General features: G+C 54.5%; 2 protein-coding genes across 3 annotated transcripts; both read left to right on the top strand.

The window, feature by feature from the left end:
- The first annotated feature begins 15,351 nt into the window (after window positions 1-15,351).
- Window positions 15,352-16,081, top strand: PYY (peptide YY). Of its 2 annotated transcripts, XM_040989288.1 has the most exons (3): window positions 15,352-15,539; window positions 15,660-15,740; window positions 15,859-16,081. In XM_040989288.1, the coding sequence occupies exons 1-3, from the start codon at window positions 15,352-15,354 to the stop codon at window positions 15,881-15,883; spliced, it is 294 nt and encodes a 97-aa protein (XP_040845222.1). In that variant the 3' UTR covers window positions 15,884-16,081. The 2 variants fall into 2 exon arrangements, with proteins under 2 accessions (XP_040845222.1, XP_040845223.1); XM_040989289.1 differs by lacking the exon at window positions 15,859-16,081 and having other exon boundaries at window positions 15,660-15,744.
- A 7,754-nt stretch (window positions 16,082-23,835) lies between these two features.
- Window positions 23,836-24,376, top strand: PPY (pancreatic polypeptide). The gene is made up of 3 exons (XM_040989202.1): window positions 23,836-24,026; window positions 24,170-24,238; window positions 24,352-24,376. The coding sequence occupies exons 1-3, from the start codon at window positions 23,836-23,838 to the stop codon at window positions 24,374-24,376; spliced, it is 285 nt and encodes a 94-aa protein (XP_040845136.1).
- Window positions 24,377-27,204: the final 2,828 nt, after the last annotated feature.

Below are 27,204 nucleotides of genomic sequence, written 5' to 3'. Positions count from 1 at the left end.
CAGGCTTCTGGCTTTAGCCAGAAGCAGTCCTGGCTGGTGTGGGCCTTGGGGGGAATGAACCAGGGAATAGGAGATCTCTGTGTGCTTGCCTTCCATAATGAATAAATGAGTTTAGCTGGTCCCGAGAAAGACGCGTGATTCCATTTACGTGTTAGACATCCGTATGCGCCCTGTTGCCAAGGAGGAGCGGGCTGGGTGGGGACGTGGCCAGGTAGGAGCCGAGAAGGGTTGGGTGGAGGGGTGCCCAGAGTGCACGCTCGGCTTCCTGGGCCAAGCGCCGGCCGCGTTGACGTGTTGGTTTGTGGAAATGCACTGAATTGAACATTTACGATCTGGGCGCCTTAATGTGTGTGTGGGAGTCTTCAATAAAAAGCTCCAAGTGGCGCTGCCGTTGGCTGCCGGCAGCGGGAAGGTCCCAAGGAAGCGCCTGGATGTTCGTTTAGTCCTCTGCCTTCCTCTTTACTCCTCCATTTCCCCCTCCCTCCTGTCCACAAACGTCCTCCAGCCTCATTCTGGTTTCTCTTGTTTCCGCTTGGTCCGTGTCTGCTTGCTCAGGTTAGGAAATCCAGTTTCCACCCAGCTACGGGTTTCCAAGTGCTTCCAAGCAGTTTTTCTTTCCTCCAACGTTGCCCTACCCAGCGGGGCAGGCCCTGCACACAAGGCCCCGGTTCCCTGATGAATTATTTTCAATTCTGCCCCGTCAGGTGGCCACGGGAGGTGTCCAGTAGAGTGGGTAGCGGGCACCAGCAGGGGGAGCCCGAGAGCACAGCCACCAAGTCTGGGCGGAGGTAAAGCTCAGGTGAGTTCACAGGGTTAGGACGAGAAGGCTAGTTGAGGTAAGTCCCATTCCAGCTCTAGATCTCGTTTCAGGATGCCATACACGCTGACCGGGCCTCTGCCCTGGCCGGGGGCCCTGTGCTGAAAGTGCAGGTCGGGCACTCTAGAGCTGCCGCACACAGGGCCCATGCAGGTGGAAAGTGCCTAACCCACAGATGCAGCAGTTGAGGGCTGTGACGGGGGAGGAGGGGTGTAGGCAGGAGTGGGAGGGACGGTGGGAAGTGGGTTCCAGCAGCAACCCAAGGGCCTCTAGCACCATGGCTAGCTCCGCACTGGCCCAGTGGGCCTGTCTGTGGTTTGTCATTTGGAAGCACCGACTGGAATTGTGGTGAGGGTGGGAGCGTGGTAAAGGACCTGCATTTACCCCAGTTCTGCCCTTCCCAGGTTTCTTCTCTGAGGCCTAGGGTGGGACGCTGCACGTTGGCCATTGGGGGAACCTCCCAGGCTCTGGAATGGCAGCGCCCAAGAGGTTCTCCTGAGTGTGCACGGTTCTGGTTCCTCAGCTGCTTCCCAGCCCCTCGTAACACACAGCGGGGAAGACAGCAGATGATGGCCCAGCACTTGGCTCCCTGCTACCCACATGGAAAACATGGATGGAGTTTGTGGCTTCTGACTTTGGCCTGGTTCAGTCCTGTTGTGGGCATGTGGGGAGTGAATGAGCAGATGGAAGATCTCCCTCTGTGGTGTATGTATGTAGGGGTGTGTGTGTGTAGCTTTTTCCCCCCCAATAAAACAAAGAAACAAAAGAAGAAGAAGGGTGGGCATTGTGGAACAACAAGTTAGAATACAACTTGGGGTTAAGCCTGGAGTGGTAGCCTAGCAGTTAAAATCCTCGCCTTGCATGCCCCCAGCATCCCATATGGGTGCCACTTTGTGTCCTGGGTGCCCTGCTTCCCATCCAGCTCCCTGCTTGTGGCCTGGGAAAGCAGTTGAGGATGGCCCAAAGCTTTGGGACCCTGCACCTATGTGGGAGACCCAGAAGAAGCTCCTGGCTCCTGGCTTCAGATCAGCTCAGCTCTGGCCATTGTAGCCGCTTGTGGAGAGAACTAACAGATGGAAGATCTCCCTCTCTGTTTCTCCTCCTCTCTGTAAATCTGCCTTTCCAATAAAGAATAAATATATATATATTAAATTTTAAAAGAGTACAACTTGGGGGACCCAGCCCCATGGCTCAGTGGCTAAATCCTCACCTTGCAAGTGCTGGGATCCCATATGGGCACCGGTTCGTGTTCTGCCTGCTTTACTTGCCCTGTGGCCTGCAAGGGCAGTGAAGGATGGCCCAAAGCCTAAAGCCTTGGGACTCTGCACCCAAATGGGAGATCTGGAAAAAGCTCCTGGCTTCTGGCTTTGGATTGGCTCAGTTCTGGCCATTGCAGCCATTTGGATAGTGAACCAGCAGATGGAAAATCTTTCTCTCTGTCTCTCATCTCTGTAAATCTGGCCTGCTTTTCAAATTAAAATAAATAAATCTTTTTAAACAGTTTTTAAAAATTCGACTTGGGATACTAGCATTGCATACTGAAGCACTGGTTTGGTTCAAGTGGACTGTTCTGGTGTTTTTCCATGTAGCTTCCTGTTAATGTGTCCAGGAAAGCAGCAGATGACCCAAGTGTTTGAACCCCTGCACTCATGTGGGAAATCTGGAAGAAGCTTCTGGTTTTGGCCTGGCCCAACCAGGGAGTGAACCAGCAGAGGGAAGAGTCTCTGTTCTCTGTCTCTCTCTCTGTTATTCTGCCTTTCAGCTAAATAATAATAATAATAATAATAATAATAATAATAATAATAATAAATCTTAAGAGAAGGTTTTTCTGCACAGCTCTACCCCTGGAGCAGGAATTGCAGGCAGGACAACCCCTGTGGTAGCCCTAAGGCTGGGACAATGGCCGGGAGAGCTTTTGGCCCTGTAACATGACGGGACCACGCGGCAAGCCGAGGAGACACATTGGAGCAAGGGGAGGGGTGAGGACAGAGTGGCCAGAGGCATGAAGGAGGGTGGAAGTGGAGGAACCCTTGCAGGCCAGTGTGCTGTGATCAAGTGCAGGCCGGAGCCCTCCTACTGGGCCAGAAGCCCTGCATGCTGTGGAGGCAAGGGGGTTGTCCCACAGACTCTTCCAACCCTCACCTCCTGGAAGCCAGCCCTGGGACTGGCTCTCCTTGCTAGGTGGCAGAAGGGAGGCTGCTGTCATCGCCCCCACACCTTGATGGATGGCACCGACTGGGTCACAATTAATGACTTTCCACACAGTCCTGGGAACTAATGAAGCTATTAACGAGGAAGCGTGTGAATGAGTAATCTGGTGGAAGCCACTTCATCATCGCCACCCTAGCTCACCCCCGCAAGGGCAGGATACAGACAGACTCGGGGGAGGCAGAGCTGTCCCCTGGCTGGGGCAGTGCCAGCACCTAGAGGGGCTGTGTGGGGAGCAAGGAGAAAGAAGGGCAGATGCTGGAGAGGAAGAGGAAAGGGGAACGAAGGGTTTGGGGGTGAGGCTGCCCTGTTGTGTTAGACACTAGAGCGCAAGGATGGGGTGTTCCTGGGCTTGTCCTGGAGGAGACTGCTGCTGGCAGGGAGGGCACAGGTGCAGGTTTATCGGGGTTTTAGTTTCCGAAAAAAGCATGTGAGTGGTCCCTGCCACAATCTTCTTATAACAGGTTCCGAGAGGTCAGGCAGCTTCCCCAAAGTCACACAGCAGACACAGGGAGCAGAGAGGACTGTGAGTTTCATTGTCATGGGGATGGGACTTGGGCTGGAAGTCCAACCATGGAATTCATGCCCTTCCTCCTGGCCCAGGGTTGCATGTGAAAAGGAAAGCTGGGATGGGACATGCTGAGAATAGATGCCTGCGCTGATCTGATTTCTCATGTGTGGCTGGGGCTGGGGGGTAGCGAGCTCCCGGCATCTGGACTTCAGCAAGACGCTCGGCCAAATCTCTCCTGACGTTCGGTGGACACCAGGGTGCTGTGTGGGCGTGAGGGCGAAGGGCTGGAAGAACGGCTAATTAGATAGGGGCCGCTTGGAGGACAGCCCTGGCCAAACCACGAGGGAGGGCGCCGGAGAGCATGGCTGGGCATCTTGGGCTTTCTTGCCCTTTTCTACTCATCTCCAATTTATATATATATATATATATATAAAATACCTGGGTAATATGTCTGCTGGCCAAAAATGTGAGGAGGCTTCAGAATGTTTGTGACAAAGTAGAATGAAAAAGTAATGCACATATCCCACAGGCAAAAAACAAAGTTTATGTGTGCATGTTATTTTTTAAAAGATTTATTTATTTTTATTGGAAAGTCAGATTTACAGTGAGTAGAGACAGAAAGATCTCCTATCTGCTGATTCACTTTGTAAGTGGCTGTAATGATCAGAGTTGAGATGATCTGAGCCAATCTGAAGCCTGGAGTTTTTTCCTGGTCTCCCACACATGTGCAGGGTCCCAAGGCTTTGAGCTGTCCTTGACTGCTTTCCCAGGCCACTGGCAGGGAGCTGGGTGGCAAGTGGAGCAGTTAGGACACAAACTGGTGCCCATAGGGGATCCTGGCACATGCAAGTTAAGGACTTTAGCCATTAGTTACTGCGCCGCACCCATCCTAATGTTTTTCTTTTTCAAATTGTTTTCATTTGAAAGGCAGAAAAAGAAGCAGAGCTCCTCCAGCCCATGGTTCATTCCCCCAGTTCTCTCAATAGCCAGGGCTGGGCCAGACTGAAGCTGGCAGCTGGAAATCTAGTCTGGGCTTCCAGTGTGGGTGGCAGGGAGACAAGGACTGGAACCATCACAGCTACCTCCCAGGTGTGCGTAGTGGGCAAAGGGCTGGCAGTCAACCTCAGGCTCTCCAAGGTGCAATGTGTGTGGGGGGGCAAACCACCTTCCCATATACTTTTTGAAGCTCCTTGTGCAGGTTATCTACAAGCAAAAAGAAATACCAGCATTGCTCACGGAACGACCTTCTAACATGTAACTCTGAAGGCTGCAGTTAAATCGACGGTAGGGACTGGTGCTGTGGTGTGGCGGGTAAAGTACCCCCTGAAACGCCAGCATCCCATCTGGCACTGGTTCAAGTCCCCAGTCCTAAGCTGCTCCAGTTCCCATCCAGCTCCCTGTCAATGTGCCTGGAAAACCAGTGAGAGTTGGCCCAAGTGCCTGGGCCCCTGCACCCACATGGGAGACCTGGAAAAAACTCCTGGCTCCAGACTTCAGCTCAGCTCAGCTCCTGCTGTTATGTCCATTTGGGGAGTGAAATAGCAGATGGAAGACCAACCTTTTTCTCTGTGCGTAACTCTGCCTTTTTACATTTTTCATTTTATTTTTTATTGGAAAGGCAGATCAGATTTCCAGAGAGGAGAGAAAGAGAGAAAGATTTATCTGCTGCTTCTTCTGAGTCTCCCACACAGGTGCAGGGTCCTAAAGCTTTGGGCCATTTCGACTACTTTCCCAGGCCACAAGCAGGGAGCTGGATGGGACGTGGAATAGCCAGGACAGGAACTGGTACCCATATGGGATCCTGGTGTTTGTAAGGTGAGGATTTAGCTGTTGAGCCAATGCACTGGGCCAGGTAACTGCCTTTCAAACCACTAGCACTAAGTAAATAAAACTCCCTCAGCAGAAGATCACCCTATGCCAACAAGGGGCGGTATCCTGCTCTCTCTGCTGAAAGTAATGGTGTGCCGTCACCGGACACCTCCAATAACCCTGAGCATTGGCCCGGCCTTGCTCACGAAGCCCTTCCTGTGTTGTCCAGGTGCCTGGGCCAGCTACTTTCACAGAGGTCCGAGCGGAGGGAGGTTCCACGAGGAGACACCTTTCTCAAGGCAGAACTCAAGGATGTAGCCCAAGTAGGGTTGGCACCAGGTTTTGTCTGACTCTGGTGCCAGGCTGCTCCTTGCCTGCACAGGTTATGCAGGTCTGCCTGCCTGCACTTGGACCTCCCTCCATGACCCCTCTGCACAGATCCGGTACAGCAAGGACACAGTGCATCTCCAGTGCTGCCCTTCTGCTCATATGCACGAACTCGCCTCCTCTGTGGCCCCCGAAACCAACACAGACCCAGCCCACCCAAGAGCCCTCTGCTCCATCAGCTGCACTCATGGGTGCACTTCCCAGCTGCTCTGACATGCATGGGTGTCTAGGCACGGGAGCCAGGCAGCTGTGGCTCTCTAAGAAGCTTATTTTGGAAGTTTAGTATTCCAGGTATTGTTTTGGTCACTCTAAAGATTTTTAAACCATTTTTTGAAGATTTGTTTATGTTTTACTTAAAAGAGTTACAGAGAGAAAGAGGAAGATACAGAGAGAGAGAGTGAGAGAAATTTCATTTGCTGGTTCACTCGCCAAATGGCCACAATGGCCAGAGCTAGGCTGATTTGAAACCAGGAACCAGGAGCTTCTTCCAGGTCTCCCAAGTGGATGCAGGATCCCAAGGCTTTGGGCCGTCCTCGACTGCTTTCCCAAGCCACAGGCAGATTGCTGGAAGGGAAGTGGAACAGCCAGAACATGAACTGGTGCCCATATGGGCTGCAGTCAGAAGATTAGCTGGCCAGGCCACTGTGCTGACCCCAACTTTTTTTTTTCTTTCTAAGAAGTGAAGCAAAGAGAAAGAGAGGAAGAGGTATACAGAACGACCTCCTATCTGCTAGTTTTCCATCCTAATGTCTGGGAACCAGGAACTCAACCTGGAGGTATCCTATGCATGTGGCAGGAGCCCAACTAGTGAGCCATCCCTGGCTGACCATCAGGCGTCTCGTGAGCAGGGAGCTGGAATCAGAAGCAAGGCCAGTGCTGCAACCCTGATGCTCTGATGCAGGCTGTGGCTGTCCCAAGTGATCTCTTCACTCTGGCCTCTTTACACCATCCATAAAGGAAGCACACCGCAGGGTCAGCAGATGCGTGGCGCTCAGCATCCGCGGAGATGCTTCTGCCGCCCACACCGTGCTCAGGTGGCGAGAGAAGCGCTGGCGCAGGCCTCCTCCAGCCCCGATCTGCTCTCCATCACCATCGAGAATGTCCTGTAAGTGAATTAAACGGGCCATAACCTTCCGAAACAGCCTTGTTCACTGGGCGAAATGCTCTTGCGGTTAATCCAATTTGTGCTGTGTGCATTCCTTTTGATGACGGAGCGGTAGGAATCCCAATGTGCTGATGTTCTGGGCTATTTATTCCGCCGCCCAATGGGAGGCGTTGGGGTTGCCTCTAGTTCAGGGCCGCGAGGAGTACATCTGCTGCTGGCATTTTCTTGCAGATATCTGGCCAGGGTCCCTGGGGTGTGAGTCTGTTAAACTCTGTATGAAAATCCGTGTCATTTTGTGTTCGTGCCTTTGATGAACAAGACAGTTCCGCTGGCTCTGCACCGCTTTTTAAATTTTTTTTAATAATTAATTATTTTAAAAATTTATCTGAGGGCCCAGCGCGATATCATAGTGGCTAAAGTCCTGGCCTCAAATGCGTCAGGATCCCATATGGGTGCCAATTCTAATCCTGGAAGCCCCATTTCCCATCCAGCTCCCAAGGCTCAAAACCTTGGGACCCTGTACCCATGTGGGAGACCCAGATGAAGCTCCAGGCTTTGGATTGTCTCAGCTCCAGCCCTTGTGGCTGCTTGGGGAGTGCACCATCAGATGGAATATCTTTCTGTCTGTCCTCCCCTCTGTATATTTGACTTTCCAATGAAAATAAATGCATCTTATAAAAAAGTGTTACTCTTGAAAAAAAAATTTTTTTTAATCTGAAAGGCAGAGAGATAAAGAGAGATCTCCCACCCACTGATTCACTTGTCATTACTTGCAAGCTTCTCCTCCTGGGCCAAGCCAATGCCTGAAGCCGGGGTCTCAGGCCTCCCCAGTGACAGCAGAGACCCAAGGACTTGGGCCGACATCTGCTGCCTCCCAGGGCGCACGTTAGCAAGAGGCTGGAATTGGGGGTGAGCCCAGATGCTTGAAATGTGGGTATCCTAGCCAGTATCTTACTTTTTAAAAATGATTTATTCATTTATTTAAAGGGCAGCTTTATAGAGAGACCTCAAGAGACATCTTCCATCTACTGGTTCACTCCCCAAGTCGCTGTAACAGCCAGGGCAGGGTCAGACTGAAGCCGGAGCCTGGAACTCCACTTGGGTATCAGGTGCATTGGCAGGGGGCTAGATTGGAAGTAGAGCAGCTGAGACTCAAACCAGTGCTCCTATGGGCACTCAAACCAGCATCAAAGGTAGAAACTTAATCTCCTGGGCCACTGCTGGCCTGCCAGTGTCCCAACCACTGCACTGAATATCTGTCTCAGTTCTGTTGATGGAAGATTTCTGTCGCTTAGAGCTGCAGGTTCCATTTGGCGAGTGAACCTGCAGCCATGGAAGTTGTTGTCATCTATGTCCTGTGATCGTCTAGGGGCTGGGGCCCCAGGAGGATGAGGGACGTGCAGTTTCCTCTGCTCTGTGTGGAGACTGCCTCCCCAGCATGTCTCAGCATGGAGCCAGGTCTCCCCGCATAGCCCACTCTCCTCTCCAGGGTGTCCCATCCAGGCTGGGGAATACAAGGAAACACAAGACCCTCACTTGCACTCCAGTGGCACATGGATACTGATGGCCCTCTGTATTCCCTGTCACTCCTTGCCTTCTTGTGTCCTGTGTATAGCAGCTTCCACGGGGAGGAACAGAGCCAAGGGACTCCCTCCATTCTGCCTGATATTGCTGGCTTTGAAAATTGCTGTTGACAGCACGGCACAGTAGTCTAGTGGCTAAAGTCTTTGCCTTGAACATGCCAGGAACCCATATGGACACTGATTTTAATCTCAGCTACCCTGCTTCCCTTCCAGCTCCCTGCTTGAGGCCTGGGAAAGCAGTAGAGGACAGCCCAAAGCCTTGGAACCCTGTACCCGTGTAGGAGACCTGGAGGAAGTTCCTGGCTCCTGGCTTCGTATCGGCACAGCACCAGCCATTGTGGTCACTTGGGGAGTGAATCATCGGACAAAAGATCTTCCTGTCTGTCTCTCCTCCTTTCTGTATGCTTGATTTTTCAATAAAAATAAATCTTAAAAAAAAAAAGAAAAGAAGAAAATTGCTGTTGAGGGGCCTGTGCCATGGCATAGTCAGTAAAACCACTGTTTAAGGTGCTGGTTGCTCCACTTCTGATCCAGATCCCTGCTAATGCACCTGGGAAAGCAGCAGAGGGTGGCCCAAGTGCTTGGGCTTGTGTGGGAGACTCAAAGCTCTTGACTCCTGGCTTTGGCCTGGCTCAGCCCTGGTCATTGCATCTATTTGCAAAATAAAGCAATGGATGGAAAATCTCTCTCTCTCTCTCTTCCTGTAACTCTGCCTTTCAAATAAAAATAAATCTTTTTTTTATGTAAGAAAGTTGCTGCCGAAGGGTTCTGTTGTTTGTTATCTACATTCAGCGGCTGATGAGATCCATCACAGGACCACACAGCTGGGGCGTGATTAGCCCTGGCAAACTGGCCCCAGAGCTTCCCACCTGTTGCACTGATCGGCCTCTGCAGCCAGGTGAGGCATTCTGTGATATCATGTGATATCTCCCACACTTTATCCTGCAGGCTGGGTGAGAGAGAGGGTGTCTGATCAGGAGCAGCTCCGTTCCTCACCTCGGGATGCCTGTGTCACAGGAACAGCCATAGGAAGAGCCAGGAAAGGATTTCTCCCTGCTATTGGTTCTGATTTTTTAATAGCTGCTTTTAGAAACAGATGTATGTATTTGAAAGGTGAAGTAACAGCAAAGATTTTATACCTACTAGCTTACTCCCTAAATGCCCCAACAGCCAGAACTGTCCTGGGTTGAAGCCCGGAGTCTAGAACTCCATCCAGCTCTCTCATGTGGGTCAGGGGCTCAATCCCATGGGTCATGCTGCTTCTCAGATGCATTAGCAGGGAGCCGGAGAGGAAGCAGAGCAGCTGGGACTTGAACCTGGATCTGGATAAAGCATGGATATATTCCAAGCAGCAACTCTATCTGTTGTGCCCCAGTGCCAGCCCCAGCATTCTCCTCTTTGTCACTGACTTATTTTACTTAGATGATGTCCCCCAGGGTCACCCTTGATAAAGGCTCTAGATGTTGTGTGGAATGAGACTATATTAATAATATTACATCACATGCTGGAAAATTTCACAATTAATATGGTTACCATAATCATCAGACTGCATACTTTAAATATTTCCAATTTTGTTGGTCAGGTACCTCAATAAAGCAGTAAAAATACAACATTTTGACATGGTTAGTTTTGCCTGGCCTTTAGCATGATGGACAGAAATAGAGGCTACACTGGTTCCCCTGAACAGTACATCCTGGTATCTGGTGGCTGAAACATATCATGAGAAATGGCTGGCAGCCATGGGGCCTGGAAAATGTAGTCTTTAGCCTGGATGCTGTATGCAGTTTGCAGCTAAACTCTAATGCAAGAGGAGGGCAGCTGGAGAGGAACTGGGAGGGAGAGACGGAATAGAGAATGAAGCAGCTGAGATAAGGGGCAAGGCTCCCACGTCTGGGCAAAAGGTTGAGAGTGAGAGGGGCTGTGTGCTGAGGTCACTTGTGGGAACAGGCTGGCTGCCAGGATGAGCCTGGGCCGGGGAGATAGAGAGAGACCAGGTAAGGCGGGTAAGGGCTCCAAACTTGGACAGGAGAGAGAGAGAGAGAGGCCACACAGGTGCATAGGCCAGTGGAAGAACAGAGATAGGAAGGCTACTGGCTCTGGCGGTGGTGGGAGGGCATGAGAGTGTGACTTCCCTGGTTGCCTCAGCTCCCGCAGAGCCCTGAGCTAGCCCTGGGTTGCGGAGCTGTCCTAGGCACAGGAGGATGAGGGCAAGCACTGCACACCTTGTACGCCAGCCCTCCTGCAGAGTTCAGTCTCAGATTCAGTAAGATGGAGCATGGCAGCCAGTGTCAGGGCTTACCCCCAGACTCCAGCCCCAGGCCAGTCACTGAGGCTGTTGTGGCGTATCCCATAGTGTCCCCCTATACTTGCTTTTCAAAGAGGACTGCTTCTGGAGCAGGTATGGACGCCAGCTGGAAAGCTACCCCACCCCACCCCACTCCTGAGTGCCTAGTTCCAGCTCCTGGAGCTAACTGCCTGTCCTGCACTCAATCGGGAGAGCACAGTGACGGCTCAAGTCACTGGGTTCCTGCCGGTCACGTGGGAGACCTGGGTTGAGTTCACCTCTGACTACTGGCTTCCACCCAGCCCCAGCCAATACAGGCTCATAGAGAGTGAAGCAACAGATGGAAAAGCTCTGAAATAAATAAAAAATGAATGTATTCTCATGTTCTGTGGTAGAGCCTCTCAAATCAACCCCCACCTCCCAGAGCTATTTGAAAGGCAGTGTTAGAGAGAGATCTTCCATTTACTGGTTCACTCTGTAAATGACAGCAATGAGTAGGGCTGCTCCAGGTTGAAGCCAGGAGCTAAGCCCTTGGGCCATCTGCTGCTGCTTTCCTGGGTGCATTAGCAGGGAGCTGGATGAGAAGCAGAGCACCTGGGACTAAAATTGGTGCTCAGAAATAGGATGCCAGTGTTATAAGCAAGAGACAACTTAAGTTGCAGCTTCACAACACTAGCTCCACATAGGCATAGATAATTCTCTTCCTTATTTCTGTAGCAGAATCCACAGAAGCTTCTCTGGGGGCCATGCCTTGTAGCTGGGAACCCTACACCCAGCTCTCCTTGTGACTGGGCACCGCCATGTGACTAAGTTCTAGGCATTGGATAGGAGCAGAAGTGAGGTGCTCAACTTCCTAGTGATGCCCTGAACAGCCACTTAACTTGCTGTCTGCTTGCCCTCGCCCCAGCTCCCAACCCACCCCCTGTGTATATGGGCTGGGACAAGGGTATGAGCAGATGCACATTCTGGAATCACACAGTCTGGGTGACAAGACAGAAGGGTGCAGCACCTTCCTTACAACCTGAGCCATGTCTGCAGCTGAAGCTCTCCTCTCATTCTTAGCAGAAGCCAAAACCCTGACAGCAGCCATGATCAACCTACTGCCTCCCTGCACTAATCTCTTGCATCTCCTTCTAGCCTTCTCCATCATTCACTCTATGCCCCTGCAGTCACATGGGCCTCCTTGTTATTCCTTAAACTGCCAAGTATGCTCCTACACTGGGGCCTTTGCACGGGTTCTCGCTCCTGGCTGCAACAATCTTCCCAAGGTGACCTCATGGCTTGTTTCCTTCAAATGTCACCTTACAGGTGAGTCCTTCTCTAATAGTCCAGCCAAGTCCCCCACACCTTTGCATTCTGTGCCTTTCCCTGATTCTGCCCCCCATAATACTTCTCATCAGACATCATTTTCATTTATACAGAGAGGAGGATGTTCTGTCTGCTGATTCACTCCCCAAGCAGCAACAGCTGAAGCTGAGCCAATCTGAAGCCAGGATCCAGGAGATTTTTCTGGGTCTCCCACACAGGTGCAGGGTTCCAAGACCTTGGGCCGTCCTCGACTGCTTTCCCAGGCCACAAGCAGGGAGCTGGATGGGAAGCGGGGCTGCCGGGATTAGAACCAGTGCCCACATGGGATCCTGGTGCGTTAGAGGCAAGGGCTTTAGTCACTAGCCCACCACGCCAGACCCAGCCATTCTCATTTATTTTAAAATATTAGTTTATTTTACTTGAAAATCAGAATTACAGAGAGAGAAAGAGAAAGAATCTTTGATATGCTGACTTACTGCCTAGATAGATGCAGCAGCCAGATCTGGGCTGGTTCAAAGCTGGGTTTCTTTTTTTTTTTAAAAGCTGGGTTTCAGGAGCTTCTTCCGGGTCTCCCACATGGGTGCAGGGGTCCAGATACTTGGGCCATCTTCTCCTGCTCTCCCAGGTGCATTAGTAAGGAACTGGATCTGAAGTGGAACAGCCAGCTTTCTAATATGGTCACAGGCAGCCACTTAACTTGCTGCATTATCATACTAGCTCAGGACATCCTAAATATAAGCAGCCCTAAAACTGGGCAAAAGGAATGACCAATGCCTGTCCAAGTTCATGGCCAGCCTGACCTGTGGTGGCCTTGCTAGGCCCTCTAAACAGTGTCTAAGGGATTCACAGGGACCCTGGTTAGGGACAAGCTGGAGGTGGGCCTTGGTGTGCAGTCTGTGATAAGAGCTGTCTCTGGGGTCTCCCCTCTCTCCACCAGCGGACCCAAACATGTCTCACTGCAACTGAGTCACACGTCACTGATGGTGGTGGGCCCGTGGGTGGAAGGGAGCAGTCCGAGTCCATCGATCGAGGCCTGAGATGTCTCTCCGTGATCAACAAGTTTATCAAGTCTTTTATCAGGAGGTGGTGATTAATGAGCCAATCAGCTTGCCCTGTAATTGGAGAACAGAACTGAAGGGGGGAGGGAGTGTGATGGATGGGCGGTTCCTGCTCCACTCCATGGGGGCCCTGGGTCCCGCAGACTTGGGCTGCAACATCTATGAGAAAGAGGTTCCTCCAGGCCTTCCTCCTGCTCCATGATTTCTCCCCTCAGCCTCAGGCCCCCTGGGGCTTGAAGGGTCCTGGGAGGTCTGCCCCCTGCAGTATCTAGGGACTCCAACTCCCTGCTAGGAGAGGACTGCACATTACAGCCCCCTATCCCCACCCTGGCTAGTGCTGCTGGCCTGAGTGAACCAGGCATCCCTACCCTGGGACAGCCCTATCCAGGCTTGTTTCCACTCTGTACCCAGGGAATGCCTCTTCTCAGGGACACTGGAGCACCCCAATGCTGTTGTGTCCTTCACCCCACAAAGGGGAGCCCCACAGACATAGCCACGACCATCACCTAGAACATCCTAGAACCATGACTTCCCCCCGCCCTCCGAGGAAGGGGCATGACCCCTTCTCCTGGTGTCTTCTTTGTCCTTCACACTCCATGAGAGGCCCCCACCAAGTTTCTTGGGAGGTGCAAGGCCCATGGAGCCTGCCTGGCTGACGGGGAGCCGTTTCCGGAGGGTGCAGGTGACCGAGCCCATAAAAAGGGGCCCTGGACTCTCCACCACTGAGAGCTCTAAAAATAGACCCACAGCCATCTGTCCTGCAGGGTGGAAGGGCCGGCCTAGGACCGGGCAGGCTGGCCCCTCCTGCCAGTGGGGAGATGGGGCTGGAAGGGCTTCATGGCGAAGCCCCTGACCTCCCCCTCTCTTCCTGGAGCAGCTGTTCTGGTAGGACTGGAAACCTGGGGTGCTGGCGGCCTCCTGTCCGCTGCTCCCGCGTCTGGCTCCTGAGTACCATGGCTATGTCAAGGTGCCGAGCCTCCATGGCCCTTAGGATTAACGGGGCTGTTCCTAGAGTCCCCAGCACCATGCCGTCACCCTCTTTGCTGCTGGAATGGCCGGCAGCCTTGGCTACTGTCAGAGCTCCAGTCCTCTGTAAAATTCGGGCAGACTCAGCTCAGTTTAGGTCTGCAAAGACACAAGACCCAGGGCATAGCATGTGCTTAACAAACACCACCCCCTTCCTCTTGGCCAAGGGCTCTGAGGGTTTCAGCCCAGTAACCAGTGGGCAGCCCCAGGAGGCACCATGCCCTCAATCACACCTGACCAAGGGGAGGGGGCAGGTGGGAGGGGACTCTGTACCAGGTCTGGCTGGACCATGCCCAGTCTGTATGTGCCAGTCTGGATGCACAGGTACCCACACCGCTGCTTCTGATGAACAAACCTACATCTGCTTCTCTCACCAAATTTTCCATGAAGAGAAAGTCTGATGGAGTATCCAAAGAGGCCCTAGGACATCACACCCAGCAGGTCAGAGCTGAGGTCACAGGCTCCCAGTCTTGCCTTTAGTAGAAAGAGACTTTCCTTCCAGGGCCAGCCACCCCTCTGCCTTCTCCACAGTGAAGCTAAGAAGAGGCTGAGGAGGGCTGTCTGGAAGGGTCCTGGCAGGGACAGGCTGGGCGAATCCTCCCTAGGATTAGGGGCTGCCACGCGTCCTCAGGCCGGGTGCTCACGGGGCACCCCATCCCGCGGGACCCTGAGTCTAAACAGGCTGGCTGTCCTCGGCCCCTGCCAGGTGGAGACATCAACACGGGCGGGGCTGAACACGGGTAGAGGGAGGGAGGGGAGGAAGGAGGAGGAGGAGGAGACAGGGCCTTCCCTGCTGGCTCCCCCTCCCCCTCGGCCTCCCCCTCCCTTTTCCAGGCTGGGGATATAAGCCCCTGCGGAGGAAAAGCAGGGAGAGGAGGCACAGAGGAGGCCGCAGTACAGCCCTTGGGACTCCCTCTCGCTTTCCACCTGCTGTGCATCTCGCTTCCCAAGCTGCCGCTGTGAGTGGGACTGGGGCTCACCCCGGGCTATTTGATGGGAGAAACTGAGGCTGTGTGATGGGAAGCTGGACTGGAAGGGGGCCGAGGTCCGCAGCCTGTCTGGGCGTGGGGCTGTGGAGGCAGGCAAGGCTAGGGTACCTCAAATAGATGGGGGAAACGGAGGCAGGGCGGGATCCGAGAACACCCAGCGCACTGGTGTGAGTCTGGTCCAGCACCAGCTCCAGGTGCCCTTGCAGCCCGCCAGCACTGGGGACCGGGACTCAACAGGCCGCCCGCGCCAATGTCCCCTTTCCCAGATGGTAACGGTGCGTAGGCCGTGGCCTGCCCTGGCCGCAGTGCTGCTGGTCCTGCTCGCCTGCCTTGGGGCGCTGGTGGACGCCTACCCTTCCAAGCCAGAAGCTCCAGGCGAAGACGCGTCCCCCGAGGAACTGAGCCGCTACTATGCTTCCCTGCGTCACTACCTCAACCTGGTCACCCGGCAAAGGTGAGTAAGGCGCCCGGGGCGGGCGACTGGGGCTCCATGGTGCCTCGCCCTCGGTCCTGGTCCATCCAGGGGCGAGACCGTGCCTGCTTAACGCACCCCCACCGCGACCCCGCCCTCCAGGTATGGGAAACGCGAGAGCTCGGAAGCGCTTCTGTCCAAACTGCTGTTCCCCGATGGCGAGGATCGTGGGGTCAGATCGCGGTAGGAACGCACTGCCCGCCGCGCCCACTGCCCCTGTAACGTGGTCCAGTCCTGCTGCCCCACGGAGCCTCCGCGTGGCACCTCTCCAGATCTGATTGTTTCTCTTTTCCTCCTGCAGGTCAGAAGGTGCCTACCCGTGGTGATGATCGCCGAGGCCTCCCGGGAGACTTGCTAACTACACCTGCGTCTCTTGCATATTTGCTGCCGACCCTGGAACCTGGATCTTTTCCCGCCTGCTGCACGTTGGGAGCGGGGTGGGGAGGGGACCCTCTGCCCATTTCTCCGTGTCCCTGTCCCCTGGATTGGGGGGCTGCGTGTGGCCCTTCCCCCATCCCACAATAAAGAGCAAATTTCACAGAACCGTACAGGATTTGTTTGTACTTCTTTTATGTATGCTATCTTGGAATGGCGTCCGATGTGAGTGGAGGGGTGGGCACGCAAGGGCTGAAAGAAGAGTCCTGAGGCCAAAGGCGCCCCAATAAGGGAGTGTGTGTGTGTGTGGGGGGGGTCTCTCTGTGCCCTTCCCCCAGGGGCCTCTGTGGAAGGAACCATAGTCAGGGGACAGAGTGGGAATTGCGGGTGCGTGGACGCTCCCGCACAAGGGGCAGGGAGCAGCAGGAGAATTTCTTGGGAAGAGCAAGGTGGATGGTGGCAAGGAGACAGCGTAGGAGAGTGGCCGGGGACAGAATTGCTCAAGTCAAGAACTGCTGTGGAAGACTGGAAGCCCGCTGGAAGGCCAAGGGGGTCAGGCCCCAGGACGGCGACCCCGGCTGGAGTGAACACAGACCCTAGATGGAGCTGTGGAGGAGGAGGTGGTGGGTGAGGGGGCGGGTCACGCTGGGTGAGACTGGCCGTTTGCCGGGACACCCCTAAATCTCTCGGTAGGGGTGGGAGGAGCCGGAGCGTACGGATGCTGCCCTGCCCCTGCAAGCTCCACCCCCACGATGAGCAATCACTGAGCGCGCCTCCCAGAGCGCAAGGCGGTCCCGGGTCCCGCCCCTTCCCGGCTCCAAAGGAACTGTGGCTGCTCAGTTTCACTCCAAATCCTTGAGATCCTTCCTGCTCAGCTCCTTTCCTCCAGGAAGCCCCCCTTGGTTGGCCCTGATGGGTGCTCTCCCTGCCCCCCTCATCGCTCAGCTCTCCCTGCTGACCAAGGAACAAGGGTAAGATGGCTAAGACACGCGCGTCCCGCCTAGGGGCGGGAGTTCGTTTCTTCCCGGCCCCGATTCCTGCTTCTCCCGCTCTGGTGACCCAGGTAGGCTACTTCCCCGCCTCCCAGGTGGGAACCCTAGATGGAGTCCCGGCTCTACCTGGACACAGGCCCAGCCGCCCTGGCCTTTGTGGGCGCTTCGGGCTTGAGCCAAGGGATGGGGGCGCTGTTCAGTTAATTTTAAAAAGAATCAATGAACCTGTCCGGGTCTCTGAGTCCTGTCTCGAGGAAGGGCCCTGCCCCCATCAGCCGTGACTTCCTCTCCAGTAACCTGCTAAAGTCCAAGGTCAAGGGTGCTGGGGGACTGTCAGGATTGATGGAACAGACAATGACAAGGAAGATGCTTAACGGAGGAATGATTTTTATTAAGCAACACTGCGGCCATCATCTATGCTTCTTGTCTAAAAACATATAGACTTTTATATCTCAAAAAGCCAGAATGACATAGCTCTTCTTACAAAGGCCAGGATAAGCAAGTTTTTGTTCATCACTGTCTTCCTTGGAACTAAAAGTTTCTAGGGTTGGTTTTCCTGTGTTAATTATTGAAGAAAGCCAACAGGGAAGAGCCACATAGCCTACCTGAACAAAGGGAAAGAGGAGAGACAGTCTTGGGGCTAGGGGGGCCTGCTTCCACAACTTACAACCAGAGGGAGCCTGCAGCAGAGACAGCATTAGGACTTGGTTGCTGCAAGATAAACCATCACACCAGGTGTTCTTGGCTCCTCGTAAGCCTCTAGTCCTCAGACACTCTCAGCTCCTTCAGGGGCCAAGGCTACCCCCGCTCCCTCCACAGCCCCATCCCCCTCTTCAGCCTGGAAACACCTTAGGCATAGGGGTCACCCCCAGAGCCACTCTGAATTCCTCTGGTGTCAGTGTGTGTGTTAGGGAGCAGTCAGCCTCTCCTCTCCCCCTGGACTGCCATTTGGGTGAATCCCACCTGCCGTCCCATTGTCTCCCCATTTTCTCTCCCAGGGCAGGTGGGATGGGAGACACGGCGGCTGCCTTGAGCTTGGCTCACTGCTGTTGAGGAAGCGGGACGTGTCTGGGTGCAGGGTACTCTGGGTCCCGTCTGCCAGTCTGTGCCCAGCCACAGCTGACTCTTGCCAAACCCGACCCCCCTGGGTGACTGTTGGTGACACAGGTTTACCTCAAATTCCCTTTCGGGAAGTGTTGACAGGTGGTTAATCCATAACTGATCAGAGCCGTCAATCACACTGACAACAGCAACAGCTGTCTTGTTTGTGAAGCACTTCATTCCACACTAGACACTGGCTGAGTGATGTGTTTTACATGCATCCTATTGCTAGAATATGAGAATAGAATAGTCGAGAATAAATAAAAAGAATATCTATCTATTTATTTATTTATTTAATTTGAGAGTTAGACACACATGCAACCCTCCACCTGCACACAGAGCTCTCATTTCCTGGCTAGCTTTCCAAATGTCCACAGCTCAATCCTGGTCTTCTACGTGGGTGGCAGGAACCCTTGTATTTGAAGCTTCACCTGTCACTTTCCAGGGTGAATAACAGCAAGAAGCCAGACTCAAAAACTGCCACTCCGTTATGGGACGCAAGTGTCCCAAGGTGAAAGTAGCCACTATGCCAAGAACTCACCCCATTTTTTTTAAATGTATTTATTTTTATTGGAAAGTCAGATTTACAGGCAGCAGACACAGAGAGAAACATCTTCTATTCGCTGGTTCACTCCACAAGTGGCTGCAACAACCGAAGCTGACCTGATCTGAAGCCAGGAGCTTCTTTTGGGTCTCCCATGTAGATGCAGGGTTCCAAGGCTTTTAGGCCATTCTTGATTGCTTTCCCAGGCCACAGGCAGGGAGCTGGTGGAAGTGGAGCAGTCAGGACACAAACTGGTGCCCATATGGGATCCCGGTACTTGCAAGGTAACGACTTTAGCCACTAGGCTACTGCTGCTGGGCCAGACTCTGTTGTTTTTATTTTTATTTATTTATTTAAGATTTATTTATTTTTATTGGAAAGGGAGATTTACAGAGAGAAGGAAAGAAAGATCTTCCATTGCTGGTTCACTCCACAAGGGACTGCAACAGCTTTAGCTGAGCTCCTTCTGGGTCTCCCACATGGATACAGGGTCCCAAGGCCTTGCGCCATCCTCTACTGCTTTCTCAGGCGACAAACAGGGAGCTGGATGGGAAGTGGAGCAGCCGGGATTAGAACTGTCACCCATATGGGATCCCAGGCATGCAAGGATTTAGCCACTAGGTAACCGCACTGGGCCCACAACCTCATTGTTTTCAAATCAGTGGAATTACCATTGGATTGAACAAGATGTTCCATAAAATGGTGAAATGCGAGTGGCATGGGGGAAGTGGCAGCTCTGCTCCAGGAGTGTGTCCCAGGCTTCTGCCCTGTGGTCTCCTCACATTTCATGCAGGCCAGAGGCCAGCCTGGGTTGTCATTGCCACGTCTATGTCCCAGCCAGTGACAGGGAAGGGAAAGGGCAGGCATTCAGGGTACTGTCCTGTGAGAGAAGAGGTCCTTGTTGGCCAGTGCTGTGGTGTAGCTGGTAAAGCCATCAGCTGTGGAGCCAGCACCCCATATGAGTCCTGGCTGTTCCACTTCCCATTCAGCTCCCTGCTAACGCACCTGCGAAACTACAGCCCCACAGCCATTGCAGCCATTTGAGGAATGAACCAGTGGATGGAGGGTCTCTCCTCTGTCACCCTGTCTTTCCAATAAGTAAAACAAAATCTTTTTTTAAGAAAGTCTCTTAAAAACTTAATTTACAAGTGAGTCCCTGAAAGAGATGAGTCACAATAGCACCAGAGAGGTATAATCTAGTGTGATACCATTGTATAAATGTAGTTGTTTTTTTTTTTTTTTTTCAAAATATTGTAGTGCCCCTTCCTGTGCTGACATGGATGGTGGTACAGGACGAGGGAAGAAGAGAACGGTCCCTCCTGCAATGTCACTGCAGGCCACCATGAGAAGGGGACATGAGCACAAGCACCGTGGCACCGTGACAGTGGATCTGAAGACCAAGTCGATTTCCAGGAGATAAACCTGTAGGTCGCATCACCTGGGAATACTCTGGGAAAATACTCGGTTCAGGGTTAGACACAGCTTCAGCATGGGCTTCGTGGGGTGGACATGTAGCTCAGTGGTTTTGATGCCATTTGCGGTATCCACATCCCATGCCAGAATGCCCGGATGGACTCTGGCTCTGTCCCTGATTCCAGCTTCTTCTTTACCCTGACAAAGAGCAGGTGGTGGCTCACATCCTTGGGTCCCTCCCATCCCAGGGGGAGACACAGGCCACGTCTGAGGCTGTTGACTGGGCCTGGCTCAGTTCTGCTTGGTGTGGACATTAGGGAAATGAAGCAGGAGATGGGAGGTCATTGTCTCTCTCTGTTTCTGACGAAGAAAGAAAAGGGGTTACCATATAAAGTGTATGAATGAATGACTTGTTTCTGGACTTTGCATTTCATAGTTTATGACCGTGGCTCACTGCAGGTAGCCAAAATCTCAGGATAGTAAAATTATGGCTAACTGGGGCTTGTATTAATTTGCTAGGCTTGCCGTAACAAAGCACCAGGCAGTAGGGATTCTCAAGGGCCGCTCTGGAGGCCTCACGAGCAGGTGGCTTTCCGGCTGAGACAGGATGTCCCCTCCCTGCGTCTATCCGTGTCACCCTCCCTCTCCATAGACTGGCTTGCGGGTCTAAGTCTCAGGTGCAGTGGGGCTCGCTGTACTCCAGTGCCACTAACCACATCTGCCAGCACCCCACTCCACTTCCAGCCCAGCTCCCTCCTCAAGCGCCTGGGAGCGCAGCGGATGACACCCATGTGCCCACACCCATGTGGGAGACCTGGATGAAACTTCTCATTTATGTCTTTGGCCAGGCCCAGTTTTGATTGTTGTGGACATTTGGGGAGTGAACCAACAGATGGAAGATTTCTCTCTGTCACTGTCACTCTGCCTTTGGAATGAATCTCTCTCTCTCTCTGTTAATAAAACATTTCTCCCTCTCTTTAATAAAAACATATCCTCACTCAGCCTTGCAGAGTGCTTGCTTCTTCCTCTTCTGCTCCATAGCTGCCTGCTAGGACCCAAGACAAATGTGTGAAGATAGGATGGCAGGGACCGAGGGGGATGGGTGTGGGGAGAGGTGGGGAGGGCTGGTTGGCGGAGGCTTTTGTGCTGCCCAAACTCCTGTCTTTGCAGTCCTGTAAACCGACTCTCTCCCTTGGCTCCTGTACCTGCCGTGACTCACCCTGGCATTTCCTCCTGCTCCCCTACCCATCCCTAACGCTGCTCAGCCCGGAGGCCTGGCAGGACCCACTCGGGCCCTCATCCAGTCTGTCTGCAGGTGGGTACGGCTGCCTTTTCAAGGCCCACAGCTCTGCTTTGGGTGGCCACTCGCTCAGGAAGTCCACTAGCACCTGTTTCTCCCTGCTGGCCACCACATCCTAGAGATACCCCAAGAAGGAAACTAGTTTGCATAGGAGAAAAAGCAAAGCTACAGGTCTGATGGACTCTTGGGGGAATACCGTGATTTCCTAGACACTGACAAAGCTGGTTTCCCTCCGCGGCAGGATGGAGCTCCCATCGGTCTCCACACCTGCATAAACCCCCCAGATTACCTAACAGGACTAGATCCTCACCAAGGTCGTGGTCCTAAACAAGGCTCCCATCCCCGCTGGAGCTCTGAGTGGACGCTGGCGCCCCCTCGTGGGTCATTGTTGCCTCTACACCCGAACTGCCTGTGCCCATCATCAGTCCAGTACCCTTATTATGGGAAGCTGGGAAAGCCCAGTAAAGGGCCTAGCTTGCTGAGACACAGCGACCCTCGTGTTTTCTTTGCAGAATGTAAGCTATTGCCTAGTAAACTATCGTGGTTCCTGTCAGCAAAAACCAGAACTGGGAGGAATGAGGCAGAGCACTGATGTTTACTGAACTTCCTTGATTCTTTGAGATGCTTAGGATTGAACCCATTTACCGAGAGGAACATCGAAGCTTAGAGAGGTCAATGGGAGAATTATCTTCCCAGGCCCACACAGCTGGCAAGAGGCAGAGCTGGGATCTGGCCCCAGGTTGGTCTGAACCCCTGCATCACCTCTAGTCCTCAATTTTACCTGCTCCCCCACCTGGACACTCCCTGCTGTCCAGATGTGGGTGAGCAGAAGTCCTGGGCTGAGAGGTCCCATGTGCCCTACCCAAGTGCCAAGTCTGCACCTTGTCCTGTACAGGCTCTGGCAGGAGGTTGGGTGGGAACAGCAAGGCTGCAAATTCCAGCCAGAACACGAGGCCTGAGCAGCAGCAAGCACCTTTGCCTCTAGGCTTCAAGGACCCGGCACCAAGGCCGGGAGACACAGCATTGCCTGGGCAGCCCTACGAAGGACAGTGACACACGGGTGGCCCCTGTGTGAGCACAGTGTTGGAGTTAGACTCTGTGTCCAACCCTGATGACCCACTGGCCAGCTGTGTGATCTAGGGCCATTGATCCAGCATCTCTGAACAGATTTCAGCCGCTGAATCTGTATCGTGGGCTCCAGGAATGTGATGAGATCACTAAACTATGGACGCCAGGGAAAACCTGAAGCTTTACAAATGGTATGACTTGCTTCCCTGGAATTTGGGATCCGGGGACAGGAGGCAAAAAGGCCACCAGAAATGGGCACCCCCAGTTTTCCCTGACCCCAGGCACAGCAGCTTTCACTCTGTACCCACCAAAGGCAGGCTAGGTCCCCCTCCTCTGCTCATGGCCCAAGACCAGGGGTCCCCTCCTTGTGCCCACCTGTGTTCTAGCTGCCTCGGAGAAGGCCTAGAGTCCCAGCCTCAGTCTTCATTCTGGGGTTTGGATTGATTCCTAATGTTCCAAGGCCTGCAAGCATGGGCCAGCACAGACCCTGCAGTCCCCAAACAGCGTGCTTCTGGACCCAGCTTGCTCTGCTGCGCAAGGGGAAGGGGCACCAGGGACGGGGCTCTCAGGAGGCTTGCATCATGGTCCAGGTTTACCCCTCATGAGTGCAGGTTGCGCACCCGCAATGCTGCCCTATCTCCCACTTTTCTCTGGCCCCAGCTCTAGTGCTGTGGGTACCACGGAGACGGAGGAGGTGGGGGTGAGGGCTGGGGACCGAGAGGCTGATGGGAGGCGGGGACTCTGGGGTGAGGAGGACTGAGGACTATAAAGGGGCCTCCAGCAGGGAACATGCACAGCCTGAGGCACCCACCTGCTCCTCTCACGTGGTACTTGGGGTGAGTGGGGCTCAGCTGGTGCTGCACTCTGGGGACCTTGGGACTAGGGCCTGGATAAGGGCAGGAAACGGTGCTTTGCAGTGGGGAGAGGGCATGAGCGGGGGAGAAGGCTGAGGTTCCTCTTGGGATGCACCTGCACAAACCTGTGTGTGTGTGTGTGTGTGTGTGTGTGTACCTGCGCTGGCCTGCCCAGGGGCCATAGGGACAGTGAGTACTGTCCCTGTGCCTCTGCCTCTGGGGGAAGCGGACCAACAAAGCCGCGGACTTCTGTCCTTTGTTCCCGTGGTCACCCTATTCCCTCCTTACTGGTGAACGGGAGTACCCTGCTTCCCACCAGCTCCCCTCCTTTCAACCTTGCCTTACGGCTGCCTCTAGGGCCCTTACCTCTGGTGCCCCAGCCAGGGAAAGGGGGAACACCAAGCTCATTTCCCCCACTTCACACAAACCCCAGCCCCTAGGGCCCTGTGTGTCTCAGGTCCCTTTGCTTCCAGGCTGAGCTCTGGCTGCTGGGCTGCTCCCGGGGTTATTGCGGCTGTCAGCACCAAGGGACCCCAGTATGGACGGAGGGGCCGGGCAGGCAGGCCCTGCTTCCCTGGGTAGGGGTCTGTGCTCTGCTCTGCCTCCATGGCACCTGCTGCCTGTTCCCCAGATGGCGGCTGCAGCCCGCTGCCTCTCCCTGCTGCTCCTGTGCACCTGTGTGGCTCTGTTGCTGCGGCCACCGCAGGCTGCCCAGGGGGCCCCGCTGGAGCCTGTCTACCCAGGGGACAACGCCACACCAGAGCAGATGGCCCAGTATGCGGCTGAACTCCGCCGATACATCAACATGCTGACCAGGCCCAGGTGTGTGTGTGTGAGGAGCGGGGAACCCTGGCCCTTGCCTCTTCCACGCCTGCCCTCTGCCGAGCAGGCCAGGACCAGTGGGGCGTGGGTAGGACGGGACCCAGGTGAGCTGATACCTGTGCCAACTGCCTCTGCCCCCACAGGTATGGAAAGAGAGACAGAGTGGACGCCATGGACTTGGACTGGGGTTCTCCCCACGCAGCTGGCCTCAGGTGAGTCTGATATCTGGAGCAGGAATGAGGGTGGGGACAGAACCAGGGCTGGAAAGCCATGGGGGTGGGGAGCAGTGGCCCAAGGCCTGCCCTCCTATTGCCTCTCCTCACAGGGAGCTCGGCCCGACAGACCTGTGATGTCACTTGCTCGCCTCCTATGAGACCCCAGGCACCGCCAGCCCAGCTCTCCCCTCTGCACCCTCGGCTCTGGCTAACACTTGCCCCCTGTTCGTGCCCAGGCTAAATAAAGCAATTCAAAGTCATGACCTCTCTCTGTCTCTGCGGACTCCTGGGGGGCAAGGAAGGGCCAGGTGCACAAGGACGAGGGTGGACCAGGAGGAGGGAGGAGGAAGGAGAGGCGAGAACTCGGGCGCCTGCTCAACTCCTTACAGAACTTACAGAACGGCACAGTGTGGGCCAGCGGCAGGCAGGGCCTCCTCAAGGTCACCCAGCAGGTGGTGAAGCTCCAGCCCTCCCGCTCCAGCACCTGCTGCCTTCTCTGTTCCCACCATCTCTGCTCTCTGCCCCAAGGCAGTGGGGATAGTACTTGCTTACACTGAACTGACCTTGCAGTGGGCAACGGCCCAGCCCAAGGCAGTGGCCCCAGTGCTAGGGTAGTCAGCGGTGGCGCTGTGTGGTCTCAGAGCTGCTCTCCAGCTATCTAGGTGGTCAGGACTGTCTGGGGGGAACAGGAAACTCCAGGGCCCAGGAGGAAGGGCTACAGAAGGACATGCTGCCTAGTGGGGAGGAGAGGGGCCCAGCGCTCCCCCACCGCCCACACAGGGATCTAAGTTTAAGCTCTGCTCCACATAGACCTACCCTGCAGAAGGGCTCCCAGGGGGTCCTCAGGGGCTTGCCTGCCCTGGCCTTTCTCAGAGTGGGTGGGCTGGGGTACGTGTGAAGTGGGGGAAATCAGCTTGGCACCAGGGGTGAGGGTCAGGCATGGGGGCGGTAAGCTGTGCAGGACACACTTTGGGCCTGATGGCTGGATCGACCTCTGGCCCTGACTTGGCACCATCCTTACACCCCATTTGTCAGAGACAGGCCCCAGTTGCTCCCTTCCCTCCCCTCTCCTGGGCACTGGAGCGGCTAAGCGGGAGGCGAAGGGGCTCCCAAGTCCCACTCCCCAAGGGGCACAGGCTCCCTTGCTTGTCCCTGGGCCAATACACCAGAGCTGCCCTGGTCTGTGCTCTGCACAGACCTGCATGTGTGTCTCTCCAAAGCCTTTCTTCCTTTTTTTTTTTTGTTGGTTAAAGATTTATTTTTATTGGAAAGGCAGATTTACAGAGAGGAGCAGACATTTTCCATCTGCTGGTTCACTCCCCAAATGGCCGTGATAGCCAGAGCTGAGCTGATCCAAAGCCAGGAGCCAGGAGCTTCTTCTGGGTCTCCCACACGGGTGTGGGATTCCAAGACTTTGGGCCATCCTCCACTGTTTATACAGGCCATAAACAGCGAGCTAAATGGAAGCTAGCCGGGATATGAATGGCTGTCTATATGGGATCTTAGCACTTAGAGGTGGAGGATTAGCTAATTGAGCCGTCTCACTGTCCCCTAAAGCCCTTCTTACCAACTCCCTGGGGTGCCCTCTGCTCTCTGCAGACAGAGCCCCCCACTCCCAAGTGGTATGCATGTGTGTGTGGGGGGGAGGTAGAGTAGGGGAGCATGTGGGCAGGCAGGACACCCCTGGTGCTGAGGTCTTATTTTTTTCTCTCTCTTTAGGATCCCTGCCTATCCCCAGCCCCAAAAATTGACAAAGCCACACAGATTCTGTTTCTCTTTATTCTTCTCACCCGAGACGTAGGGGAGCCGTTGAAACCCTCTCACAGGCAGCCGGAAGTCAAGGCCAGGCCTGCAGAACAGTCTCGTGGGGCCCTGCTATCTCCCACAACCCGCAGTTCCCCTGGGCCCGTCCGCGCCCCAGCTCTGAGGACCCTGACTCGTCGCTGTGTCCGGGGCTCCTTCCTACCTGGGGCTTTGGGAGGCAGCGGACGGCCGGGGTGTCACGGCATTCGGTAGTTGGGATTTCGTGGAATTCGATGGCGGGTATTTCGTGGTGTCAACCGTTTTCTTCGGGGTTTTGGACTTCTTTGAACTAGAGAATACGTTTCTGCAGCGTTCACGGCGCGCGGAGGCGCCCAGGGGACAGCCACAGCATCTCCCACCCGTTCCCTTCCTCTGCTCCCTCCTTCCCTCTCGTCCCTCGTTGGCCCACCTGGTGTTTAAGATCTTCTCCACGTACTTGTTGAGCGGGCCCAGGTTCAGCCACCGGGCCACTCTGTGCCGGGGCGTGTTCTCCACGCGCAGTCCGTCGCCCAGGGTGCCCTCCGGGAACAGCAGGAGCAACACCAGGCACAGCAGGGCTAGTGCACACGCGCAGCGCCGAGCCGGTGTCTGCAGGGGCGGAATGGACAGAGCCCAGTCAGTCACGGGAGGTGAGGTCAGGGCACCCCGGGACCCTCTGGGTGAGCAGGGGTGCGCGGTCCTCGGGACCGAGGGCCCAGTCCAGCGCTGGGACTTAGTAGGTGCCCAGGGAGACTGGTGCACACCTGGATACACGCAGCCGTTCTCACGGAGCTCCAGGTAGAAACGGACCGGTCGCCAGAGGGCGGCACTGAGCCGCTGACCAGCGCCACCTTCGCCCCTGCCTGCTAACTCCTGGCCCATCCCCGGCCTGCCTAGCTTGCCTTATTTCTGCCCTCCACATGGGTCCGACCTTATAGCTCTCAGCTTGCCCTACTTGTTTTCCCGTTGCATTTTATTCTGGCTGTCGCCGGGATCACTTCCCAGTCATGTCAGCTCCCTCTAAGTGAGTGCCAGTGCCAGCTGGACTCAGAGCCCTGTTTTGTCAAATGTGGTACCTCAGGCACTTAGTCGGTGCTCACTGACAGTGGGTGAATAGCTTACTAGCTTCCAGGCTAGGGAGCTCCAGGGCGCACCTGATGGACACATGAACCTGACACACA

This window comes from Ochotona curzoniae, unplaced genomic scaffold, assembly GCF_017591425.1.
Source record: "Ochotona curzoniae isolate NIBS_2020 unplaced genomic scaffold, NIBS_Ocur_1.0 contig_520, whole genome shotgun sequence".
NCBI classification, from domain to species: Eukaryota; Metazoa; Chordata; class Mammalia; order Lagomorpha; family Ochotonidae; genus Ochotona; species Ochotona curzoniae.
Note: the sequence above shows the minus strand (reverse complement) of the source record. Positions and strands in the feature narration are given on the sequence as shown.

What these genes read in the sequence shown, in the direction of transcription:
- PYY (XM_040989288.1), top strand. Translation starts at nt 15,352, where the DNA reads ATGGTAACGGTGCGTAGGCCGTGGCCTGCCCTGGCCGCAGTGCTGCTG. An exon ending in AACCTGGTCACCCGGCAAAG is followed by an intron (nt 15,540 to 15,659) that starts GTGAGTAAGGCG and finishes CCCGCCCTCCAG; the next exon opens with GTATGGGAAACGCGAGAGCT. An exon ending in GATCGTGGGGTCAGATCGCG is followed by an intron (nt 15,741 to 15,858) that starts GTAGGAACGCAC and finishes TTCCTCCTGCAG; the next exon opens with GTCAGAAGGTGCCTACCCGT.
- PPY (XM_040989202.1), top strand. Translation starts at nt 23,836, where the DNA reads ATGGCGGCTGCAGCCCGCTGCCTCTCCCTGCTGCTCCTGTGCACCTGT. An exon ending in AACATGCTGACCAGGCCCAG is followed by an intron (nt 24,027 to 24,169) that starts GTGTGTGTGTGT and finishes CTGCCCCCACAG; the next exon opens with GTATGGAAAGAGAGACAGAG. An exon ending in CCCCACGCAGCTGGCCTCAG is followed by an intron (nt 24,239 to 24,351) that starts GTGAGTCTGATA and finishes CTCTCCTCACAG; the next exon opens with GGAGCTCGGCCCGACAGACC.